Raw genomic sequence first — 26,147 nt, forward strand, 5'->3', positions numbered from 1 at the left:
AACCAATTCCGGACACACTAATGTCTTCTGCAATAGGGGTAATTTTCTTTTATTAAAAAATAACCTTTCTATTCCAAGGTGATATTTCAACTCTAAGCAATAAATATCAGTAAAAGAGCTGCTTTCTGGGGTCTGCCTTTAAGACCTGCATGGGTTGAGGGAGTTGTTGGGTTGCTGTTTAGACAAAGTACAAGAAGTATGGTTCTAAGGTTGGAATTGAGTAGCAGCCGTCTGTAGAATTCTTGAGTCTGGGAATGAGGAGAGGAAGCTGGTAAACTAGGAACTGACATAAGCAGGCTGTGCATTGGATTAAGAGACTAGGCAGAGATGTCAGTGGAGATGGAGCTTAGTTATCAGTGGAGGAGAATGAGAGTACGGTGTAGTGTACAAGATTGGGGAAGACAAGGTAGTTTAGAATCTAAGTCCTCAAAGTCTGGGCATGTCTTGGATTATTGGAATGTTTCTTTTATTGCAAATCATGAACTGGTTTCCTGGCTCAGAGGCAGATATCTAATGGGGCAAAATCAGACCAGATCCCTGTTAACCACTAGTGACTAGAAATTATTTTCTTTCTTTTCTTTCACTCCTCTTTTTTCCTCCCTCCCTGCCTCCTTCTTTCCCTCCCTCCCTCCTTCTTTCCCTCCCTCCCTCTCACCCCCTCCCTCCATCTTCCCTTCATCCTCCCTCCTCCCTCCCTTTTCCCTCCCTCCCTTTTCCCTTCCCTTCCCTCTTCCCTTTCCTTTCCTTCTGCATGCAATCTGGCCTTTGGCCACAGTTCTATACTGAGAACTGTGAGGGAGTACAATGAGCTATTTCTTTGCCCTGAAGTTGTTTGCCCTTGATAATAGGTATTTTCTTTTTCTCTTTTTTTTTTTAATTTTTTTTTCTTAAGCGTAGGCTGACAAATTTCTACTTTCAAAAGAGATTAATGGGACCCTTGGAAATCCTTTGGATTTAAATCATTTTATTTTTTAGTACTTTGGTTGCACAAATTTTTTTATTTGTTTGGTATTTGGTAAATACCAAAATACCATTTGGTAAATTATTTGGTATTTGAATTAAATGAATATTAATGATGTACCTTGGTTTTTTGGTTTTGAAGTATATTCCTATGCTTGTGCTGATTGTATGGGAAAACTAGGCTAATAGTGTGAATAGAATTGCTTGGTCTGGTGTTGAGTGGAACTTGCCTAGAATGAAATTTTGAGAAATGCTCATTTATAGATAGTGTTGTAGTGATAGGTAAGTTCTTCCTCCATCCAGAGTTCCACTGCACCTTTGGAATGACAGTGATGTACAATGATGTCTTTCTTTCCACTCTGTCTCAATCAGTAAGAACTGGATATTACTTTAATTTAGCCACTGTTTTGTTCTAAAAAGTAAACATTGTAAAAATGAACCTGAAAGGAGTCTTAGGGAGTCTGATCTCACCATATTCATATAGTGTGGCAGGTATTTAAAGAGGGGAGGCATCACTAAAGCTATTTATAAACCTGAACTTTTCAAAGTTTTCATAAAGTTTTTTTTTGTTTGTTTTTTTTGTTTTTTTTTTTTGAGACAGAGTCTCGCGCTGTGTCACCCAGGCTGGAGTGCAGTGGCGCGATCTCGGCTCACTGCAAGCTCCGCCTCCCAGGTTCAGGCCATTCTCCTGCCTCAGCCTCTGAGTAGCTGGGACTACAGGCGCCTGCCACCACGCCCGGCTAGTTTTTTGTATTTTTAGTAGAGACGGCGTTTCACCATGTTAGCCAGGATGGTCTCGATCTCCTGACCTCGTGATCCGCCCGCCTCGACCTCCCAAAGTGCTGGGATTACAGGCTTGAGCCACCGCGCCCGGCCCATAAAGTTTTAACAATTTAAATATCCATACTGCTTCTAGGTATTCAATAAATAAAATTGCATATGTTGTGCTTTCCATAAATTAAAATGCTCAAATGCATCTCAAACCAAGATGGTATTTCCACATCATGCCTATTTAAAAGCAAATATAATAAATACTATTCCTGGTCATAAAACCAGGTAAACTCCCCTACCCCGTTCAGAAGGCAGCAATATCTAGTTTCCCTACACCTATTAATGAGTGCTTTTCTGTTAAAAATCAGAATATGGAAAAGAAGTCAATTTTTTCCCTTACGCACCACTGAGAAACAAGCCTAATCCTCTAAATGTTTTTTAAAAATTTCCTTGCAGTGTTACTTCTAGACAACTGAGTGGGTGGAGAAAGAAAAGTGATAAGGAAAGCGTTTTCATCTTGTACATCTTCCTTCAGCCCCTGAAATTCTCGTCTGACATTTTGTGACATGTATAGTGGTGTCAGCATCTCTTCAAATATAGCTTCCTTCACGTTGGACCCTCTCAAGTTGGCTTCTTGAAGATGATCACACCCAGACAGATCACAGTTCTCTAAATCAGTTCCTGAGGTAGCTGCTCTCAGGTTAATTCCTGTCATCTGACTTCCTTCCATATCCACACCTATCAGATTAGCACCTTCTAAATTGGCTTTAAGACCAGAAGGATCCTCAAAATTACAGTTTCAGAGATGTTCCCTCTTCATTAGAACAGAGCATCTTGACTTCCTGCAGATTTGCACAGTCAAGCATTGATCCGGAGAGATCAGCTCATTCAAGATTTGCACAGCAAAGATTTGCATGTGCAAGACTGCAGCAGCATAAATTGACCATTTTGAGGTTAATGTATCGAAGGTCCCAACGAGAAAGATCAGAACCACTGAAGTTCAAACTCTGGCATCGCAGTTCTGACTTGGTTGGAGTTGCTAGCAGAAATCCTTTCGGGATATTGGTGAATGATCCTCCGGTGGTTGAGAATTCTTTATTGCCACTTCTAGGTGTTCAATCAATGAGTCAATACCAAAAAATCTTGCTGCTTCTAACACACCCAATAAATTAATGCCATCATTTACAATGAGCTGTCCATGATGCAGGTAGTTCAAAATAGGTTCAAAGTACTCAGGACTTCGGTCAATTAAGAAAGCTCCTCTATGATCTTGCTTATTTCCCCAGACACCTCTGTCCTTAAGCATGTGGGCCAGCATACTGTCAGGTTCTTTATTCACTAAAGTGCTCCATGTAGTTGTAAAGTACCGCCCTCCTACATTTAATGTTAGCCAGTCTGTGTGGAATCCTAACAATCCTTCTGGAGGCTTAGAATCTGTCTGAAGATCAATAAATGGCTCTTCTTCTCACACAAATAAAACATCATCATCCCTAATCAAAGCAATATCATCAATCAGTCCACCTTTCTCATTATACACACTGCTGTCTTTTATGCTGAGTTTACTGCTAGCCACAGAAAACAAATCAGATAAAGTTCCATATATAGCAACCACCTTTCCGTTCTTGGGGCTGCCGTTCAGGAACAGGGTCACCCGCCTCATTTCGCTGCCCCGCTGGGTCCTGACTGAGCCACCACCCTCCTACCTGGTTGTCCTCCCACCTTTTTCTCCTCCCGCCTTTCCCTTCCCTCCACCCACTCGGATTCACCTCCCTTTGCCACCTTCCTGCCCTTGGGGACGCACCACACACACACACACACACACTCTGTCCCACACCCAGGGCTTGACCAGTCATCCTACTACTACAGCTTTTAAATATTTCTTACATATTAGCAAACGTAAATTTAAATTTGGTAGGGTGTTTTCCAACTTTTTTTTCTTTTTAAAAATGATTTTGACTATTCTAATTTCTTTACTTTTTCATGTAAATTTTAGAATCACCCTGTCTATATCTACAAATAATCTTGTTAGAATTATTTTGTGGATGCATTCTTTTTGTACATATTTATGGGGTACATGTGATATTATATGTAGAGAATATGTAATCAAGTTTAAATATTTGAGGTATCCATCACCTTGAACATTTATTGTTTCTATGTGTTGGGAAGATTTCTAGTTTTCCCGTCTAGCTATTTTAGAATACACGAGACATTGTCATTAATTGTAGTCACCCTACTGTGCTGTCAAACATGAGAACTTATTCTTTCTAACTGTGTGTTTGAACCTATCAACTGACTTCTCTTTATCTTCTCCCCTCCCCTACACTTCTTAGACACTGGTAACTATCATTCTAGTCTATCTGCTTCCACAAGATCACCCTGTTGGAATTTTCTTTGGAATTATTTTGAGTCTAAAGATCAATTTGGAAAATTGAAGTTTTCACTGTTTTGAGGTTTCTGATTTATCAGCACAGTGTATCTCCCCACTTATTTAGGCCTTCTGTTTCTTTCACATACATTTTATAGTATATCAACATAGGGATCCTGATTATATTAGATTTATACTGAAGCATTTTGTTTTTTTGAGTTATTACAAATAGGACTGTTTAAAATAGTTTTTGGTTTCTAACTGTTCATTGGTAGTGCATAGAAATTTTATTGCTTTTTTTGAAAAATTTTTTTAATAGATTCCATGGGATTTTCTACATAAATGGTCATTGTGTCTTGGAATGAATGTTTTACAATCTGAATGCCTTTTATTTTTTTTTCCAGCCTTATTGTACTTACTAGGACTTCCAGATTGACGTTAAATGTGAATGTGGTGGGTTAGGTATCTTTGCTTAAAACCTGACTTTTAGAGACAATATTTGATCTTTTACCATTAAATATGTTGTTAAACTGTAGGTTTTTTGTATGTACCTATTATGGACTGAATGTTTGTATCCCTCAAAAATTTATATATTGAAGCCATCACCTGCAATGTTATAGTATTAGGAGGTGGGGGCCTTTGGGAGATAATTAGTTTAGGTGAGGTCATGAGGGTGGATTCTCTATGATGCGATTAGTGCCCTTCAGAGCCTCCACTCTCCTGACCGTATGAAGATACAGGAGAAGGTGGCCCATCTGCAAGCCGGGAAGAGATCCCTCACCAACTTCCAGAATTATGAGAAATAAATATATGGTGGTTAAGCCACCCAGTCTGTGGTCTTTTGTTATAGCAACCCTAGCTGACTAAGACAATATGCTTTATCAAGTTGAGTAAGTTCTTTTCTATCACTGATTGACTGAGAGTTTTTATCATGAATGGATGTTGAGTTTTGTCGAATGCCTTTTCTGAGTTTTTTATCTTATTCTGTTAATGTGGTTAATTACATTGATTTTGATTGTTAAACCAGACTTGTATTCTTGGAACAAAGCTTTCTTGGTTGCAATGTACTATTCCTTTTACATACTAGTTTAATATTTTTTCAAAGATCTTAGCTTTTATGTTGATGAGGGATGTTGTTTTGTAGCTTTCTTATGTCATATTGTACTTGATTTTGGTATCAGAGTAATTCTAGCTTCGTAAAATGAATTTGGAAGTGTACCTTTCAATTCTCTTTTGGGGAAACTATTGTGAAAAAGTGGTGTTATGTCTTCCTTAAATGTTTGGTAGCGTTTGCCAGTATAGCCAACTGGGCTGGGGTTTTCTTTTCTGTTTTTGAAAGCTTTTAACTATGAATTCAGTATATTTAGTGGATATAGGACTATTCGAACTATTCCTTCCTCTAAGTTACCGAATTTATGTGCATAAGATTATTATAATAGTAATATTTCTTTGGGGTCAGTAGTGATATATCTCCTAATTTTCCCTGAATTGGTTGGTAATTTGTGTCTTCTCTCTTTCCTTTTCTTGTTCTGGCTAAAAGTTTATCAACTTTATTGATTTATTTCCTTCTACTTGCCTTCTTTTTCTAGTATTTTAAGATGGATGCTTTAATTATTAATTTGAGACTTTTCTTATTTTCTAATAGAAGTGCTCTAAGCATTTCTTTCACTGTGTCCTACAACGTTGAGATATTATATTTTCATTTTTATTCAGTTCACTTGGGATTACCTTTTTGACCCATGGGTTATTAGTGTGATGTTTAAATATACAAGTATTTGAGACTTTTCTTATTGGCTTCTAATTTAATTCTCTTATGATCTAGAAACATACTTAAAAAAAAAATTAAAAACAACAAAAAATTTCTGGCCTCAAGTGACCCTCCCACCTTGGCAGCCTCTCAAAGTACTGAGATTATAGGCATGAGCCATCACACCCAGCCCTTGGAAACATATTTTGAATAATTTTAGTTTTTGAAATATCTGATGAAGTGTGTTTTGTGACTTAGAATATGATTTTAGTGCATACTTTGTGTGCACTTGCAAAGAATGTGTACTCACTTGTCAACACTTAGTGCTGCTGCCTAGTCAAAGTTACTGTCGATCTTTGCATGCCTCATATTAACATCTTCCCAGTTGGACCTATAGATTCTTTTTTGTTTTTTTTCTTTTTCAACAGGCTTTCCTTCACTGAGCAGCCCTATAGATTCTTTTTGTTTGTTTGTTTGTTTAAACAGGCCTTCACTGAGCAGCCAGAATATTTTTTTAAAAAAGCATTTAGTTTCTAGCCTGTGCAGCATAGCAGAAACCACATCTCTACAACAAATAAAAAATCAGCTGGGTGTAGTGGTGCTTGCCTTGTAGTCCCAGCTACTTGGGAGGCTGAGGTGGGTGGATCTCTTGAATTCAGGAGGTTGAGGCTGCAGTGAGCTGTGGTGGTCGCACCACTGCACTTGAGCCTTAGCAACAGAGTGAGACTCTCATCTGTAAACAAACAAACACCCCCCCCCTAAAAAAACTTAATAAAATTATTTATTTTGGTATAATTTTAAACTCACAGAATAGCTGTAAGTTAAAAGGGGTATAAAGCTTCTTTATACTTCTTTTTCAGGTTTACCAATTGCTAACATTTTGTCTCATTGCTTTATTTTCACTTTACCCCTTCCTTCCTTTTCCCTCCTCCATTCCTCACTCGACTAATACAGACTAACCCACCTTCCTATCCCGCCTGTATATACACTCTCATATATATATATGTACATGCATATACATATAAATCACATATATATGTGTTTAATTTTCAGCTTTTGAAAGTAAGTTGTAAAGGTCATGCTCTTTTACTCCTAAATTCTTCAGTGAGGTTTTCCTAATAACATTACATTTTCATACATAATCATAATTTTCTTTTTTAAGAGACAGGGTCTTGCTTTGATGCCCAGGCTGGATTAGAATCCCTGGGCTCAAGCAATCCTTCTGCCTCAGCCTCCCTAGTAGCTGGGACTACCAGGCACAAGTTACCATGCCTGGTGGATAGCCATGAATTTAGCACTGATAAAATACTATTATCTAAATCACATTCCATATTCATGCTTCACTGATTATCTCAACAGTCTCTCTAATGATTTTTTCACCAGTTCCAGGCTCTGATCAAGATCACACATTGTGTATAATCATCGTATCTGTTGTCTCCTTTAATTGGTAATGGCTTCTCTGCATTATTTGGTCTTTATTTTTCCTTGACGTTTTATGAGGACTGCAGGTCAGTGATTTGATAAAATGTAGAATTTGATTTTACCTCATAGTTTGAATCAGGTTATGCACTTTTAGAAGGACTGTGACAGAAATAATATTGTGTCTTCATTTCTTCGTCATATCAGGAAGTATGTGAGGTCAGTTTCAGTTTCTCCTTGCGTTGGTGATGTTCACCTAGATCACTTGTTTAAGGTGGTGTCTACCAGGTTTTTCCACTATAAAGTTACTGTGTTCTCATTGCAATTATTAAGTAATTTGCAGGGAGATGTTGAGACTTTGTAAATAATCATTTTCAAACTTTCCTCTTTGGTTTTAGCATCTATTGATTCTTTCCTGAATCAGTTATTACTGATTGCAAAATGCTGATCTTTTAACTCTATCATTCATTTTATGTTTATCAGTAGCATTCCACTAAAAGGAAGAGCTTTCTTTGTATATTTATTATATTAGTATACACTCAATGGTTCTTGTCTTAGTCAATGGTTTATAATTAGTTACTATCATTATTTATCTTGATGCCCTAACTATTGCAGATTTAGCCAGCAGAAGGCTCTTCAACATGTGCTTTATCCTTTTAACATGTGTCCATCATCTTTGTAGTACTTTCTTTTCTTTTTTTTTAATACAACAAAATATTCCACGTTCATCTTGCTCCTTTCCTATCCCATCTCTGTAATCGATAATTTTTGCAAGAAGCCCTGGTTCCATTTAGGGGGAGGTGATTGTTAGAGACCAGGATCTCTGTGTTAGTTTTGCTGGAGTATATTACTTCTAGACATTCTTAACATACAGAACTAGAGAATAACTAACACATATATACATATATAACAATTTAATCTACCTAGTAAAAAATCATGAGTTCACATTGCTACCCCTAATTTCTATTTAACATCAGAGAGTTCGTTCTAGTCTTCCCCCTTTTCGCTTTTGTAACTATCTTCTCCAACAGGGCTAACCCTTACTCTAATTATCCCCAACACATTTCCTTCTTGGCTTAGTTCTTCATTATATTGGAGGCAGTTTCAGAATTGCTGATGTATACCATTGCAAAAAAGAAACAAAAGTATTAATTAGAATTCAATATTTATTTACAGTTCTTTTGGTCTTAGACTGAGAATATGTACTAGGTTCCTAGGGCTATTTTAACTAATTACTACAAACTTTGTGGCTTAAAACAACAGAAATTTATTCTTTTACTATTACAGAGGCCAGAAGGCTGAAATCAAGGTGTTGGCAAGATCAGGGTCTTTCCAATGGCTGTAGGCAAGAATGACCTTTCTTGCCCATTTCAGCTTCTGATGACTTGGGGTATTCCTTGGCTTGTATAATTTCGTTCTCTGCCTCTGTCTTTACATAGCCTTCTCTTTGTGTCTTCTCTTCTCTTTTTAAAATTTTATTTTAATTTTTTTTTCTTGAGACAGGGTCTCATTGTGTTGCCCAGATTGGTGTGTAGTGGTGTGATCTCGGCTCACTGCAGTCTCCATCTCCTGGGCTCAAGCCATCCTCCACCTCAGCCTCCCAAATAACTGGGACTACAGGCACCTGCCACCACACCTGGCTAATTTTTGTATTTTTTGTAGAGATGGGATTTAGCCATGTTGCCTAGGCTGGTCTCTAACTGAGCTCAAGTGATCTGCCTGCCTTGGCCTCCCAAAGTGTTGAGATTACAGGTGTGAGCCACCATGCCCAGTCGTCTTCTATCTCTTATAAGGACATTTAGATTTATCTCTGTCTTCTGTCTCTTATAAGGACATTGGATTTAGAGCCTGCACAGAATCACATCTAGATTTTTTTGTTTCTGTTTTTGACACAGGGTCTTGCTGTCTTGCTCATGCTGAAGTGCAGTGGTGTGATAATGGCTCACTGCAGCCTCAACCTCTTGGGCCCAAGAGAACCTCCCCTCTCAGCCTTTCGAGTAGCTGCGACAGCCTTTTGAGTAGCTGTGACTACCATTGTGTGCCACCATGCCTGGATAATTTTTTTTCTTTTTTTTTTTTGTAGAGATGGGGTTTTGCCATGTTGCCCAGGCTGGTCTCGAACTCCTGAGCTCAAGCAATCTGCCTATCTTGGCCCCCCAAAGAGCTGGGATTACTGGCATGAGGCACCGCACCCAGCCGAGATTCTTAATTATATCTACAAATACCCTTTCCCAAAATAAGGTCATGTTTACATGTTCTTGGGATTAGAATATGGACATATCTTTTTGGGAGCCATCAACCCACTTATAGGGTAGATAGTTTTCTGGGGTATTACCTTCTGTTTATTCTTTCAGTATATGTGTTACTCATTTTAAATGTAAGGTTGATTTGTTCCTGTTTATATTCAGTTTTTGGTTGTCCCATCCTTATTTTTTTGTGTGAATATGTAAAATGCTAACACTGTTCCAAAAGTCAAAAAATGAATAAAGAACCACAAACTATGATGTCTATTATTAAGGAAACGCACAGGTACTAAGGTAAAGAACAATCTCATGGGTCATGTTTACCTACATAGAGGACCAGGGAATACTTATTTGAGCAAGTGGCATGTAAACTGAGATTGAAATAATGAGAAGGAGCCAGTCATGGGAAAGTGGAAAAAAGAGTTTTCCAGCATATGGGAAAGCATATAAGAAGGGCCTGATATGGAGCAGAGCTGAGCGTATTGGAGGAACTGAAAGGAAGGAAGTGGCTGGTACATGTTGGTCATGAGGGAACACAAAATAAGTGAAGTTGCAAGGAATGTGGAGCCAGAAAATAAAATTCGTTGTGGACTGTGTATATTAGAGTTCCCTAGAGGGACAGAACTAATGGAATATACATATAGGGAAGTTTATCAAGTATTAACTGGCATGATTGCAAAGTCCCACAATAGGCCATCTGCATGCTGAGGAGCAAGGAAGCTAGTGTGTGTGCCAAAGCTGAAGAACTTGGAGTCTGATGTTCGGGGGCAGGAAGCATCCAGCATGGGAGAAAGATGTAGGCTGGGAGGCTAGGCCAGTCTCTCATGTCACATTTTTCTGCCTGCTTATATTCTAACCGAACTGGCAGCTGATTAGATTGTGCCCACCCAGATTAAGGGTGGGTCTGCCTTTCCCAGCCCACTGACTCAAATGTTAATCTCTGTTGGCAACACCCCCACAGACACACTGAGGATCAATACTTTGTATCCTTCAATCCAATCAAGTTGACACTCAGTATTAACCATCACACTGTGTAAAAGGTTATAAAGCCAGCAAAAGGTTATATGCAGTGAAGTGGCATTTTAATTTAATTAAATTGATCAGTTTATTTATTTTGAGATGGTGTCTGACCCTGTCACCTAGGCTGGAGTGCACTGGTGCAGTTATAGCTCACTGTAACCTCCAACTCCTGGGTTCGAGTGATCCTCCCACTTTAGTCCCCTAATAACTGGAACTATAGATGTCTACCCTACACTCAGCTCAGTTTTTATTTTTATTTTTTGTTGAGACAGGATCTCACTCTGTTGCCCAGGCTGATCTCAAACTGCGGACCTTAAGTGATTGTTCTGCCTCAGCCTCCCAAAGTGCTGGGATTATAGTTATGAGCCACTGTGCCGACGTTATGGCATATTTAGAACTATATATATACACACACACACACACACGCACACACACACATATATATGTATTTTATTTCCATTAACTTTTATTTTAAGTTCTAGCGTACATGTGCAGGATATGCAGGTTTGTTATATAGGTAAATGTGTGCCATGGTGATTTGCTGCACAGATCAACCCGTCACCTAGGTATTAACCCCAGCATCCATTAGCTGTTCTTCCTGATATTCTCCCTCCCTCCACCCTGCGCCCCCGAGAGGCCCCAGTTCATGTTGTTCCTCTGACAATGTGTCCATGTGTTCTCATCTTCTCATCGTTCAGCTTCCACTTAAAAGTGAGAACATGCAGTGTTTGATGTTCTGTTCCTGCATTAGAACTATATTTTTAAAGGATTATGCTGATTGCTATGTAGAGCACATGAGGTAAAATGAAAGCAGAGGTGAGCACAGTGGCTCACTCCTATAATCCCAGCACTTTGGAAGGCGAGGTGAGCGGATCACTTGATCCCAGGAGTTCAAAACCAGCCTGGGCAACATGGTGAGACCCCCTCTCTACAAAAAATGCAAAAATTAGCCAGGCATGGTGGCTCATTGCTGTAATCCCAGTCACTTGGGAGGCTGAGACAGGAGGATCACTTCAGCCCAGGAGGCCAAGGCTACAGTAAGCTGTGCACACACCACTGCACCCCAGCCTGGGTGACAGAGTGAGACCCTGTCTCAAGAAAACAAAAAAAAAAAAAAAGGAAAAAGCAGAGAGATTAATAACAAACCTGTTACAGTACATATTAACTGATGTAGAAGCATGAGAGAATGTTGTGAGAGAATAAGTGATAGTGATGAAAAAGAGAAATGTGAATAGATTTTAGAAAGTGAATAGAAATAGAATGTATTTTGGATAGAATTGACAGGAATAGCTGGTGAATTGAATCTGTGTAGATAGAAGGTTTTAGGGCTATGGTTATGGGAATATTTAAGAACAACTTCCACGTTTTTAGCTTGAGCTACTAGGAAAGAAACTGATAGAAAATAAAGTGAGCAGAAAGAATCAAGATTTTCCCTTGTACCATTGTGTTCCAGATGCCTATGATATACAGATAGAAATGTCAAGTAGATAGTTGGATGTGCAAGCGTTGAGTTCAGGGGTGGAAAATGAGATCTCAGACTTGCCATCTAGTCCTTCCAGGTATTGGTTCAATTCATGCCTCTAACATGGCTAAGAGTCTCCACCTCCCCTCATTTGTATTCTGTAAACATGAACAGAATGGCAGGCCTTGGCCAGATACTATTTGAGGCATTGTAGACAACTTTGGCTGAAGATGATCTCCAGGCCCATGTATCTTTCCAGAGAGTTACTGTTATTTTTCTTGTAAGTCATTTAAATGTGTCCATTTTACTTCTTTAATCATAGTTTTATTTTGAGCTGTGTCAGAGTAAGAGATACTGCAGTTATTATACTAAAAAGGACCAGGCTGTTTTCTGTCCCACGTAAATCTGACTTGCTGTATGAGACCACTCTAGCTGAGTTTGCTGCCTAAGAGGGAATTAGGCATTTGTGTGTATGTGTGTGTTTATGTTTGCTATGTACTCTAGTTGATTTGGTGTATATGTCAGTTTATATATACCAGCATCACATTGTTTTAATTATAGTATTTTTATATTCTCTATACTTAGCGGGGCTAATTTTCCCCAATCACTTAAAATATATTCTTCCTTTTCTCACATACATATTTTTACAGAGGCATTGTAGAATCAAGGTTGTTAACACATTTTTAGGAAATACAGATTTCCCTCCCAATTTCTTGCCTTCACCTTGCTTATTTGTAAATGCTTTCTATTCTTGATTGTCTTCCACTGAAGAAAGGAGTTATGATCTTTGAAGAAGACCTGTCTTTCTTATTATGGCTTTACCTTTCTTTTTTTTTTCCCCCTAAAGAAAGGATGTCATTTTCCTCTCCATTTCCCACCTTATTAAGCACCTGTTACATACAAGCACTGAGTTAATTCCTGAGGTGGGCACGGGGTGGTACACAAAGAGCTAAAGCAAAATAAACAAAGCATGTTATGAGAGAAAATTGGGATAAAATAATATAGGTTTATAATTAAAATGGTACACTTTTGGGGGAACTAAAAATTTTTACATTTAAAAATGACATGTCAGTTTCTAGTCAGTTTATTTTTTACCTTTTTAAAACATCTTTTTTTCCCCCCTTTGTCTTTATTTTTAAGGGTCATACAGCAATGCTTCATACTGGCTCATGGCATCCCAAAATAAAGGGAGAATTTATGACTTGCTCAAATGATGCGTGAGTATTGTTGATAATTCATCTAATACATTCATATCTTTAGATATTTAACATTTGTATTGTTACAATCTTGGCGGTAAAGTAGTAAGTGGAATATTAGGAATTCTGACTTTATATATTCTTTTTTTTAGAGGGAGTCTTGCTCTGTTGCCCAGGCTGGAGTGCAGTGGTACAGTCTTGGTTCACTGCAACCTCCACCTCCTGGGTTCAAGTGATTCTCCTGCCTCAGCCTCTCAAGTAGCTGAGATTACAGGTGCCCACCGCCACACCTGGCTAATTTTTGTATTTTAGTAGAGATGGGGTTTCACCATATTGGTCAGATTGGTCTCGAACTCCTGACCTCAAATGATCCGCCTGCCTCAGCCTCCCAAAGTGCTGAGATTACAGGCGTGAACCACTGCGCCCAGCCTGTATATTCTTGTTCTTTACTTTGATTTTATCTGATAGTGTAGTAGTTGATTAAACAAAAATGGACACTGTGAAAGCGAGAGTGGTATAAATTCCTGTAGAGTTTTTTAAGATTGGATCAGATTGATGCTATTAAGTGGACTCAAAGGGCTTTGAAGTTGTGACTAATTATTTTTATAATAAAGACTTATTTCCATCTGAGTCTAATAGCTAACATAAGCTTATTGGCTCAGATTGATTTTGAAAGGAATAATCAAGGAAATTGATTAAATTTGGTGTAATTTCAGTTCATAATACCAGCATCACATTGAAGCAAATTAATGAAATTTTCTCGGTTATTAAATATTATTTTTTTTTGAGATGGAGTTTTGTTCTTGTTGCTTAGGCTGGAGTGCAATGGCGTGATCTCAGCTCACTGCAACCTCCATCTCCTAGGTTCAAATGATTCTTCTACCTCAGCCTCCCAAGTAGCTGGAATTACAGGCGTGCGCCACCACACCAGGCTAATTCTGTATTTTTAGTAGAGATGGGGTTTCACCATGTTGGCCAGGCTGGTCTCAAACTCCTGACCTCAGGTGATCTGCCTGCCTCGGCCTCCCAAAGTGCTGTGATTATAGGTGTGAGCTACGACACCAGACCCTAAAATTTTTTTATTTTAATTTTTGTGAGTACACAGTAGGTATATGTATTTATGGGGTATGTGAGATATTTTGATACAGCCATGCAATGCATAATAATCACATCATGTAAAATGGGTATCCATCTTCTCAAGCATTTATCCTTTGTGTTACGAACAATCCAATTAAACTCTTTTAGTTATTTTGTTATGTTATGTTATGTTATGTTATGTTATGTTATGTTATTTTTTTGAGACGGAGTTTCACTCTTGTCGCCCTGGCCAGAGTGCCACGATCTTGGCTCACTGCAACCTCCACCACCTGGGTTCAAGTGATTCTCCTGCCTTAGCTTCCTAAGTAGCTGGGATTACAGGTGCTTGCCACCATGCCCAGCTAATTTTTATATTTTTACTAGAGATGGGGTTTTACCATGTTGTGCAGGCTGGTCACGAACTCCTGAACTCAGGTGATCCACCCACTTTCGCCTCCCAAAGTGCTGGGATTACAGACATGAGCCACTGTGCCTGGCCTCTTTTAGTTATTTTAAAATGTACAGTTATATTATTGTTGACTATAGTCACTCTGTTGTGCTATCAAATATTAGGCCATATTCATGATATATATATATGTGTATATATTTTCTTTCTTTTTTTTTAAAAAAAATTTTTTTTTTTTACCCATTAACCATCCTTACCTCATTCCCATACCTTGCTACCCTCTTCAGCCTCTGGTAACCATCCTTCTTCTCTCTATGTTGATGAGTTCCATTGTTTTGATTTTTGGATCTCACAAATAAGTGAGAACATGCAATGGTTGTCTGCATGTCTGGCTTATTTCATTTAACTTAATGATCTCCAGCTCCATTAATGTTGTTGTAAGTTACTGGATCTCATTCTTTTTTCATGGCTGAATAGTACTCCACTGCATGTATGTACCACATTTTCTTTATCCGTTCATCTGTTGATGGACGCTTAGTTTGCTTCTGAATTTTGGCTATTGCAAACAGTGCTGCAACCAACATAGGAGCACACATATCGTTTTGATGTACTGATTTCCTTTGTTTTGGATATATACCCTGCAGTGGGTTCGCTAAGTCATATGGTAGCTCTGTTCTTAGGTTTTTGAGGAAACTCCAAACTGTTCATAATGGTTTTACTAATTCACATTTTCACCAACAGTGTATGAGGGTTCCCTTTTTCTCAACATCCTTGCCAGTGATTAAATGGTTAAGATTCTTTTGCATTTATATCTGCTTATCCATGACTCAAGAATATTATAGGGAATATTTGAGCAACTTTTCCCTGTATTGTTACATTGTATGATTCATTATTGTATTAAAAGTAGTTCACAAGAATGCACGTTGTATGATTACAGAGAAAATTGCAATAAAAAATCTTGTAAGTTAAAAAAATATAAGTGGTATTATTTAGGTGAATCATTAAATAAGAACTTTTTTATTTTTAGGTTTTGTTTTTCATCTTTCAACTTTCTGATACTTAAATTTGCCTTAATATTCACAGTTGCTGTTCATATTCTTTATGTTTTCTGAAATATATCTTTGGAAGACAGATGACATAATTTCACTTTCATAGAGAAATCAAAAAAATTAACTTGATCTAAAAGAAATGGAAATTTGTCAATCTATACAAATAAGAATGTGACTAAAATAAAATAAATACATTTGATTAAAATTTCTGGTAAATCAGATTATGTAGTGTTAATTTCTTTTCCTACCTTAGTCTTTTTAGCTGCATAATTACCTTTCCAAATAGTTAAGGTATGTTTGTTTAAAGTTACGTTTCTTATTTCAGCGTTAGGGAATGAACTTCATCAGCAATCTAAATTAATAATATAGCATGACTAGGTAAGGTTTATTCTAGGATATAAGGATATTTTACCACCAGGATATTTCAGTATACTTCATTACTGAACAAATGAAAGGTGAAAATCATGTGATTCATTTGATAAAATTTAGTCTTTCCCAGTAAAAGTTCTAAGTAAAATGCAGATAGGAAGAAATTACCTAAATCTGATAAAAGTGGACATTTGATAAAATTTAGTCTTTCCCGGTAAAAGTTCTAAGTAAAATGCAGATAGGAAGAAATCACCCAAATCTGATAAAAATTAGTGACTAAAATTTAAAGTAAATATTGTATTAAATATTGAAGTACTGAAGCTACTTGCATTTAAATAGGAAACAAGACAGCGATGCCCACAACTACTTAGAGACTTATGCAGCAGAGACTTTATATAGTGTCTTAAGATAAGAAAATGAATAATTGATATTAATGTTAGAAGAAAACAAATACACTACAGGACCACAGAGGACTTGGGCTATTCTGGTTAAAACTTAAGTTGAATAGAGCAGTTGGGAAAAAAACATTGTTCTCAGAACTATTAATGGATCGGTATGAATGGTGGGCTCTCATAGTTGATAATGTTTTAACTTTTATGAGCACTACAATAGCCTTTCCCAAATTGATTTCCAGGCTGTGTAAATCAGAAGTCTGACAAAACGCATTCTGTGGTCAAATAATTTGAGAAGCTTTGAATCTTATATTTCAAGACCAGTGATACGCAACAAACATTAAAAATAAGTTTTTAAAATTTTTAATTTCAGTAAGTTTTTGGGGAACAGGTAGTATTTGGTTACATGAATAAGTTCTTCAGTGATTATTTCTAGGATTTTGGTGCACCCATCATCTGACCAGTTTACAGTATACCCAGTGGGTAGTCTTCTCGCTACTCGCCACCCTTTCCCCCAAGTCCTCAAAGTCCAGTGTGTCATTCTTACGCCTTTATGTTCTCGTTGCTTAGCTCCCACATGTGAGTGAGAACATATAATGTTTGGTTTTCCATTCCTGAGTTACTTCACTTAGAATAATAGTCTGCAATTCCATCCAGGTTGCTACGAATGCAATTATTTTGTTCCTTTTTGCGGCTGAGTAGTATTCCATGGTGTATATATGTGTGTATATAGGTATATATATATACACATACACACACACACACATATATATATACCTATACACACACACCCCCCACCACATGTTCTTTATCCACTCGTTGATTGGTGGGCATTTGGGCTGGCTCCATGTTTTTGCAATTGCAAATTGTGACCCTATAAACATGCGTGTTCAAGTGTCTTTTTTGTATAATGACTTCTTTTCCTCTGGGTAGACACCTAGCAGTGGGATTGCTGGATCAAACGGTAGATCTACTTTTAGTTCTTTAAGTAATCTTCACACTTTGGTTGTGCTAGTTTACATTCTCACCAGCAGTGTGAAGATTGTAAGCGTTGCATTTTCACTGCATCCCTGCCAACATCTATTATTTTTTGATTTTTTTTATTATGGCCGTTATTGCAGGAGTGAGGTGGTATCGCATTGTGGTTTTGATTTGCATTTCCCTGATCATTAGTGATGTTGAGCATTTTTCCATATGCTTTTTGGCCATTTGTGTATCTTCTTTTAAGAATTGTCTATTCTGGCCGGGCGTGTTGGCTCACGGCTGTAATCCCAGCATTTTGGGAGGCTGAGACGGGCGGATCGTGAGGTCACGAGATTGAGACCATCCTACCTAACACGGTGAAATGCTGTCTCTACAAAAAATACAAAAAACTAGCCAGCCATGGTGGCACGTGCCTATAGTCCCAACTACCTGTGAGGCTGAGGTAGGAGAATTGCTTGAACCTAGGAGGCAGAGGTTGCAGTGAGCCAAGATGATGCCACTGCACTCCAGCCTAGGTGACAGAGCAAGACTCTGTCTCAAAAAAAAAAAAAAAAAAGAATTGTCTATTAATGTTCTTAGTCTACTTTTTGATGGATTTTTTTTTTCTTGCTGATGTATTTGACTTCCTTGTAGATTCTAGATATTAGTCCTTTGTCGGATGCCTAGATGATAAAGATTTTCTCCCACTCTGTGGGTTGTCTGTTAACTTTGCTGATTATTTCTTTTGCTGTGCAGAAGGTTTTTAAGTTTAATTAAGTCCCAATTATTTATCTTCGTTTCTGTTGCATTTGCTTTTGGGTTCTTGGTCATGAAGTCTTTGCCTAAGCCAGTGTCTAGAAGGGTTTTTTTTTTTTCTTTTATGTTTTAGACTCTTTACGGTTTCAGGTCTTAGATTTAAGTATTTGATCCATTTTGAGTTGATTTTTGTGTAAGATGTGAGACGAGGGTCCAGTTTCATTCTTCCACATGTGGCTTGCCAATTATCCCAGCACCATTTATTGAATAGGGTGTCTTTTCCCCACTTATGTTTTTGTTTGCTTTGTCAAAGATCAGTTGGCTGTAAGTATTTGATTTTATTTCTGGGTTCTGTATTCTGTTCCACGATCTGTGTGCCAATTTTTATACCAGTACCACACTGTTTTGTTGACTATGGTCTTACAGTATACTTTGAAGTCAGATAATGTGACGCCTCCAGATTTATTCTTTTTGCTTAGTCTTGCTTTGGCTATGTGGGCTCTTTTTCGGTTCCTTATGAATTTTAGGGTTGTTTTTTCTAGTTCTGTGAAGAATGAGGTGGTCTTTTGATAAGAATTGAGTTGAATTTATAGATTGCTTTTGGCAGTATGGTCATTTGTACAATATTGATTCTACGCATCCGTGAGCCTGGAATGTGTTTCAATTTGTGTCATCTGAGATTTTTTTCAGTAGTGTTTTGTAATTTTCCTAGTAGAGGTCTTTCATGTCCTTGGTTAGGTAAATCCCTAAGTATTTTATTTTATTTTATTTTTTTGGCAGCTATTGTGCAAGTGGTTGAGTTCTTGATTTGATTCTGAGTGTGGTTGCTATTGGTGTATAGCAGAGCTACTGATGTGTGTACATTAATTTTGTATCCTGAAACTTCGCCGAATTCATTTACCAGTTCTAGGAGCTTTTTGGATGAGTCTTTAGGGTTTTCTAGGTATATGATGATATCATCAGCAAACAGTGACAGTTTGACTTCCTCTTTACGAATTTGGATGCCCTTGATTTCTTTCTCTTGTCTGATTGCTCTGGTTAGGACTTCCAGTACTATGTTGAATAGAAGTGGGGAAAGTGGGAATCCTTGTCTTGTTTCAATTCTTGGAGGAATGCTTTCAACTTTTCCCCATTAATTATAATGTTAGCTGTGGGATTGTCATAGATGGCTTTTTTTATGTTAATGTATGTCCCTTCTTTGCCAGTTTTTCTGAGGGTTTTAATCATAAAAGGATGCTGTGTTTTGTCAAATGCTTTTTCTGCATCTCTTCAGACGATCATGTGATTTTTGTTTTTAATTCTGTTTATGTGATGTATCACATTTATTGACTTGCGGATGTTAAACCATCCCTGGTATGAAACCCACTTGATCATGGTGGATTATCTTTTTGATATGCTGTTGAGTTCAGTTCACTAGTATTTTGTTTAGGATTTTTGCATCTCAGGGATATTGGTCTGTAGTTTTCTTTTTTTGTTATGTCCTTCCCTGTTTTGGGTATTAGGGTGATACCGGCTTCATAGAATGATTTAGGGAAGATTCCCTCTTTCTCTAACCTGTAGAACAGTGTCAGTGGTATTGGTACCAGTTCTTTGAATGTCTGATAGAATTTAGCTGTGAATTCTTCTGTCCTAGACTTTTTTCCATTGGCATTTTTTTTTTTTTTTTTATTAGCACCTCAGTCTTGCTGCTTATTATTGGTCCGTTCAGAATTTTTTTATCTTTAATCTGGGAGCTTTGTATATTTCGAGAAATTTATCCATCTCCTCTAGGTTTTCTAGTTCATGTGCATAAAGATGTTCATAGTAACCTTGAATAATCTTTTGTGTTTTTGTGGTATCAGTAGTAATATCTCCCGTTTTATTTCTAATTGTGCTTATTTGGATTTTCTCTCTTCCTTGTTAATCTTGCTAATGGTCTGTCAATTTTATTTATCTTTTCAAAAAACTAGCTTTTTGTTTCATTTATCTTTTGTATTTTTTTTTTTTTTCATTTCAGTTTCATTGAGTTATGCTCTGATCTTCGTTATTTCTTCTGCTGGGTTTGAATTGTTCTTATTTCTCTAATTCCATGAGGCATGACCTGAGATTGTCTGTTTGTACTCTTTCAGACTTTTTGATGTAGGCATTTAATGCTATGAACTTTCCTCTTAGCACTGCTTTTGCTGTATCTCAGAGGTTCTGATAGGTTGTGTCACCATTGTTCAGTTCAAAGAAATTTTGAATTTTCATCTTGATTTCGTTGTTGACCCAGGGATCATTCAGGAGTAGGTTATTCATTTTCATGTATTTGCATGGTTTTCAGGTTCCTTTTGGAATTGATTCCCAATTTTATTCCACTGTGGTCTGAGAGAGTACTAGATATAATTTCGATTTTCTTAAATTTGTTGAGACTTGTTTTGTGGCATATCATGTGGTCTGTCTTGGAGAATGTTCCATGTACTGATGAATAGAATATATTCTGCATTTGTTGGGTAGAATGTTCTGTAAATATCTAAATCAATTTCTTGTATAGTTTAAGTTCATTATTTCTTTGTTGCCTTTCTGCCTTGATGACTAGTGCTGTCAGTGGAGTATTGAAGTCCCCCACTATTATTGTGTTGCCATCTATCTCATTTCTTAGGCCTAGTAGAATTGTTTTATAAATTTGGGAGCTCCAGTGTTAGACGTATATGTATATTTAGAATTGTGATTTTTCCCTGTTGGATTAGTCTTTTTATCATTATATAATGTCCTTCTTTGTCTTTTTAAGCTGCTGTTGCTTTAAAGTTTTTTTTTTTTTTTTTGGTGTGATATAAGAATAGTTACTCTTGCTTGCTTTTGGCATCCATTTCCATGGAATGCCTTTTTACCCCTTTACCTTAAATTTATGTTGAGTCCTTACGTGTTAGGTGAGTCTCCTGAAGACAGTAGAAACTTGGTTGTTGAATTCTTATCCATTCTGCCATTCTGTACGTTTAAGTGGAGCAGTTAGGCCATTTACATTCAATGTTATTATTGAGATGTGAGGTACTGTTCTATTCATCTTGCTGTTTGTTGCATGAATACCTTTTTTTTTTTTCCATTGTGCTATTTGTTATACAGGTCCTGTGAGATTTACGCTTTAAGGAGGCTCTATTTTGGTGTGTTCTGAGGATTTGTGTCAAGATTTAGAGCTCCTTTTAGCAGTTCTTGCAGTGTTGGCCTGAGAGTGGCAAATTCTCTCAGCATTTTTTTATATAGAAAAGATTGTACCTTTCCTTCATTTATGAAGCTTAGTTTCACTGGATACAAAATTCTTAGCTGAAAATTGTTTTGTTTGAGGAGGCTAAAAATAGGACCCTAGTTTCTCCAAGCTCGAGGGATTTCTGCTGAGAAATCTTCTCTTAATCCAATAGGTTTTCCTTTATAGGCTACGTGGTGCTTTTGCCTCACAACTCTGAATATTCTTTTTATTGTCTTGACTTTTGATAACCTGATGACTGTGTGCCTAGGTAATGATCTTTTTGTGATGAATTTCCCAGGTGTTCTTTGAGCTTCTTGTTTTTGGATATCTAGATCTCTAGCAAGGCCAGGGAAGTTCTCCTTAATTATTGCCTCAAATATGTTTTCCAGAGTTTTAGTTTTCTCTTCTTCCTTAGGAACACCAATTATTTTTAGGTTTGTTAACATAATCAGACTTCTTGGGGCTCTGTTCATTTTAAAAAATTCTTTCTCCTTTGTCCTTGACGAACTGGGTTAATTCAAAAGCCTTGTCTTCGAGCTCTGAAGTTCTTTCTTCTGCTTGTTCAATTCTGTTGCTGAAACTTTCCAGTGCATTTTGCATTTCTTTTTTTTTTTTCTTTTTTTGAGACGGAGTCTTGCTCTGTCGCCCAGGCTGGAGTGCAGTGGCCAAACCTCAGCTCACTGCAAGCTCCACCTCCCGAGTTTAGGCCATTCTCCTGCCTCAGGCTCCCGAGTAGCTGGGACTACAGGCGCCTGCCACCTCGCCGGGCTAGTTTTCTGTATTTTTTTAGTAGAGACAGGATTTCACCGGGTTAGCCAGGATGGTCTCGATCTCCTGACCTCGTGATCCGCCCGTCTCGGCCTCCCAAAGTGCTGGGATTACAGGCTTGAGCCACTGCGCCCGGCTGCATTTTGCATTTCTCTAAGTGTATCCTTGACTTCTAGAAGTTGTGATTGGTTTTTGCTTATGCTATCTATTTCACTGAAGAATTTTCCTTTCCTATCCTGTATCATGTTTTTGATTTCTTTAAGTTGAAATTCACCTTTCTCTGGTGATTCCGTGATTCGCTTAATACTCGACCTTCTAAATTCTTTTTCTGGCAATTCAGAGATTTCATTTTCATTTAGATCTGTTGCTGGTGAGCTGGTATGATCTTTTGGGGGTGTTAAAGACCCTTGTTTTGTCATATTACCAGAATTGTTTTTCTGGTTCCTTCTCATTTGGGTAAATTATGTCAGAGGGAAGATCTGGGATTCGAGGGTGGCTGTTCAGATTCTTGTGTCCCATGGGTTGTGCCCTTGATGTGTTGTTCTCCCCCTTCCCCTAGGAATGAGGCTCCCTGAGAGCTGAACTGAAGTGACTGTTTTTGTTCTTCTGAGTCTAGCCGTCCAGTGGAGCTACTGAGCCTCAGGCTGGTACTGGGGTGTGTCCGCAAAGAGTCCTGTGATGTGATTCATCTTCAGGTCTTGCAGCCCTGGATATCTGCACCTGAACCGGTAGAGGTAGCAGGGGAGTGAAGTGGAATCTGTGAGCATCGTTGGTTGTGTTTTTGTTTAGTGTACTGATTTTGTGTTGGTTGGCTTCCAGCCAGGAGGTTGCTTTCAAGAGTTCATCAGCTGTGGTCCTATAGAGAGGATGTGGACTTGCCCTAGGGCTGGGCACAGTGGCTTATTCTTGTAATCCCAGCACTTTGGGACTCTGAGATGGGCATATCACTTGAGGTCAGGAGTTCAACACTAGCCTGACCAACATGGTGAATCCCTGCCTCTACTTAAAACAACAACAGTGACAACCACAACCACCACCACCACCACCACCACCGCCGCCGCCGCCACCACCACCTTATTGTAGGGATACCTGGTTAAGTACAGGTTTTTCGGGCAGTGGGCAGGGCCATAGAGCTTTCAAGAGATTATGACCTTTGTCTTTGGTTTCCTGGGCGAGTAGAGAAAGACCAGCAGGTGGGGGAAGGGATAGGTGTGTCTGTGCTCAGTCTCTCCTTGGGCATGGGGCTTGCTGTGGCTGCTGTGGGGGATGGGGTTGTAGTTCCTAGTCCAATGGAGTTATATTCCCAGGGAGATTATGGCTGCCTCTGTTGAGTTATACAGGTCACCAGGGAAGTGGGAGTAAGCTTGCAATCACAGACTTCTCTCCACTCCCACTCAGCCCCCAGTCCTAAGGGCCAGTCTCATTCCTGCCGTGCGCCCTCAACTGCATCGAGTCTATTTCCAGGCAGCTGGTGACCAGGGCTGAGAACTTGCCCCAGACCACGAACCTCCCTGTTGAGAAAGCAGGCAGACTCACAGTTTTTTGGCATCTCAGGGAGCCTGCAGTGGTGATCCAGTTACCTCAAAGGGTCTGTGGATTCTCTGGTCTGCAGCTTTCCTGGTATGTTCCTGTGGAAGTTCTTGGTGCTGCTATCCAGGGCTGCAGGACTTGAAGATGAATCATATCACAGGACTTTTTGCGGACGCACCGAGTACCAGCCTGAAGTTCTGCGCAGTACTGTTCATGAACACTGTTGATGATGTGAGTCTCTACACACTGCTCTGCCTCTCTGAGCTGGAGCTGCAAGCTAGTCCTGCCTCCTATTCGCCATCTTAAAGATCCATTTTTAAAAGGTTTTGAATAGGGTATAAGGAAACCTATTTAACTGTATTAATCCTCTAAGCAACAGTTTAAAGTTCCACAGGTGTGACATCTTTTACTGGATATAAAATGTAGTTTATCCCATTCCGTTTTTTTTTTTAATTTTTATTATTATTATACTTTAAGTTCTAGGGTACATGTGCACGATGTGCAGGTTTGTTACATATGTATACATGTGCCATGTTGGTGTGCTGCACCCATTAACTCATCATTTACATTAGGTATCTCTCCTAATGCTATGCCTCCCTCCTTCTCCCACCCCACAACAGGCCCTGGTGTGTGATGTTCCCCTTCCTGTGTCCAAGTGTTCTCATTATTCAATTCCCACCTATGAGTGAGAACATGTGGTATTTGGTTTTGTGTCCTTGGGATAGTTTCCTGAGAATGATGGTTTCCAGCTGCATCCATGTCCCTACAAAGGACATGAACTCATCCTTTTTTATGGCTGTATAGTATTGCATGGTGTATATGTGCCACATTTTCTTAATCCAGTCTGTCATTGATGGACATTTGGGTTGGTTCCAAGTCTTTGCTGTTGTGAAAAGTGCCATAATAAACATACTTCTCAAAAGAAGACATTTATGCAGCCAACAGACACATGAAAAATTGCTCATCATCACTTGCCATCAGAGAAATGCAAATCAAAACCACAATGAGATACCATCTCACACCAGTTAGAATAGCGATCATTAAAATGTCAGGAAACAGCAGGTGCTGGAGAGGATGTGGAGAAATAGGAACACTTTTACACGGTTGGTGGGACTGTAAACTAGTTCAACCATTGTGGAAAACAGTGTGGCGATTCCTCAAGGATCTAGAATGAGAAATACCATTTGACCCAGCCATCCCATTACTGGGTATATACCCAAAGGATTATTAATCATGCTGCTATAAAGACACATGCACACATATGTTTATTGCGGCACTACCTCATTCCTTTAAAAGATAATTCTTTAGTTCCCTGTCCAAATCATTGACTTAGTAGTATATTGTATCTTTGAAAATGCATATCAGTTTTTACCCCCGATACTGTACAAATCAGGCTTTTTTTTTTTTTTTTTTTTTTTTTTGAGACAAAGTCTGTCTCTGTCACCCAGGCTGGAGTGCAGAGGCACAGTCTGGACTCTCTGCAACCTCCGCCTCCCGGGTTCAAGCGATTCTCCTGCCTCAGCCTCCTGAGTAGCTGGGATTACAGGCGCCTACCACCATGCCTGGCTAATTTTTGTATTTTTAGTAGAGTCTAGGCTGCTCTCGAACTCCTGACCTCAGGTGATCTGCCTGCCTCAGCCTCCCAAAGTGCTGGGATTACAGGCATGAGCCATTGCGCCTGGCCACAAGTCAGGCTTTCTTCAGCCATAGTTCTGTGTGAGGATCAGGGATCTTTAATTGTAGACTCCCATTATATATATTCTTTACAATTATTTAGAGAAATCTACCAGTAATAAATTCAGATGGTTTGCTGTTTGATTGATTTTTTTTTTTCTCTACTCAGAGGGTAGTAATTAGTTATAAGTTAAGCTGTGGAATATCAGCCCAGTTGCCTATTTCACTTAGCAGATACTGTGTGCTCACTATGTGATCTAAGTTTCTGCCTTCATAGGGCTTATATTCTAGTGTAGATGAGTGCTGGGAGATAGATAAAGTACAGCTAGTAATAAATAAGATTGTTTCTCTAGTAGTAAGTGTTAAGAGTAAAGTTAAAGCAAAAGGATAAAAGAATAGGAGAGAGGGGTCTACTGCATGTAGAGGAGTCAGAGAAAACCTCCTAGGAATTGACTTTTTTTTTTTTTTTGAGAGGGAGTCTCGCTCTGTCGCCTAGGCTGGAGTGCGGTGGCGCGATCTCGGCTCACTGCAAGCTCCGCCTCCCGGGTTCACGCCATTGTCCTGCCTCAGCCTCCCGAGTAGCTGGGACTACAGACGCCCGCCACCTCGCCCAGCTATTTTTTTGTATTTCTTAATAGAGACGGGGTTTCACCATGTTAGCCAGGATGGTCTCGATCTCCTGACCTCGTGATCCGCCCGTCTCGGCCTCCCAAAGTGCTGGGATTACAGGCTTGAGCCACCGCGCCCGGCCTTTTTTTTTTTTTTTAAGTTGAGACTT

The 26,147-nt window shown here is 38.7% G+C and overlaps 1 protein-coding gene and 1 pseudogene across 3 annotated transcripts in view; one reads left to right on the forward strand and one right to left on the reverse strand.

Moving 5' to 3' along the window:
* Positions 1 to 26,147, forward strand: part of WDR70 (WD repeat domain 70) — a 360,510-nt gene that overhangs the window by 129,044 nt on the left and 205,319 nt on the right. For all 3 annotated transcript variants that reach the window (XM_025388244.1, XM_025388245.1, XM_025388246.1), the window contains one exon: positions 13,128 to 13,204. In XM_025388244.1, coding sequence (XP_025244029.1) covers positions 13,128 to 13,204 — 77 coding nt within the window. The remainder of the gene's footprint in view (positions 1 to 13,127; positions 13,205 to 26,147) is intronic.
* LOC112626126 lies at positions 2,159 to 3,391 on the reverse strand (annotated as a pseudogene).

This window comes from Theropithecus gelada, chromosome 6, assembly GCF_003255815.1.
Source record: "Theropithecus gelada isolate Dixy chromosome 6, Tgel_1.0, whole genome shotgun sequence".
NCBI lineage: Eukaryota > Metazoa > Chordata > Mammalia > Primates > Cercopithecidae > Theropithecus > Theropithecus gelada.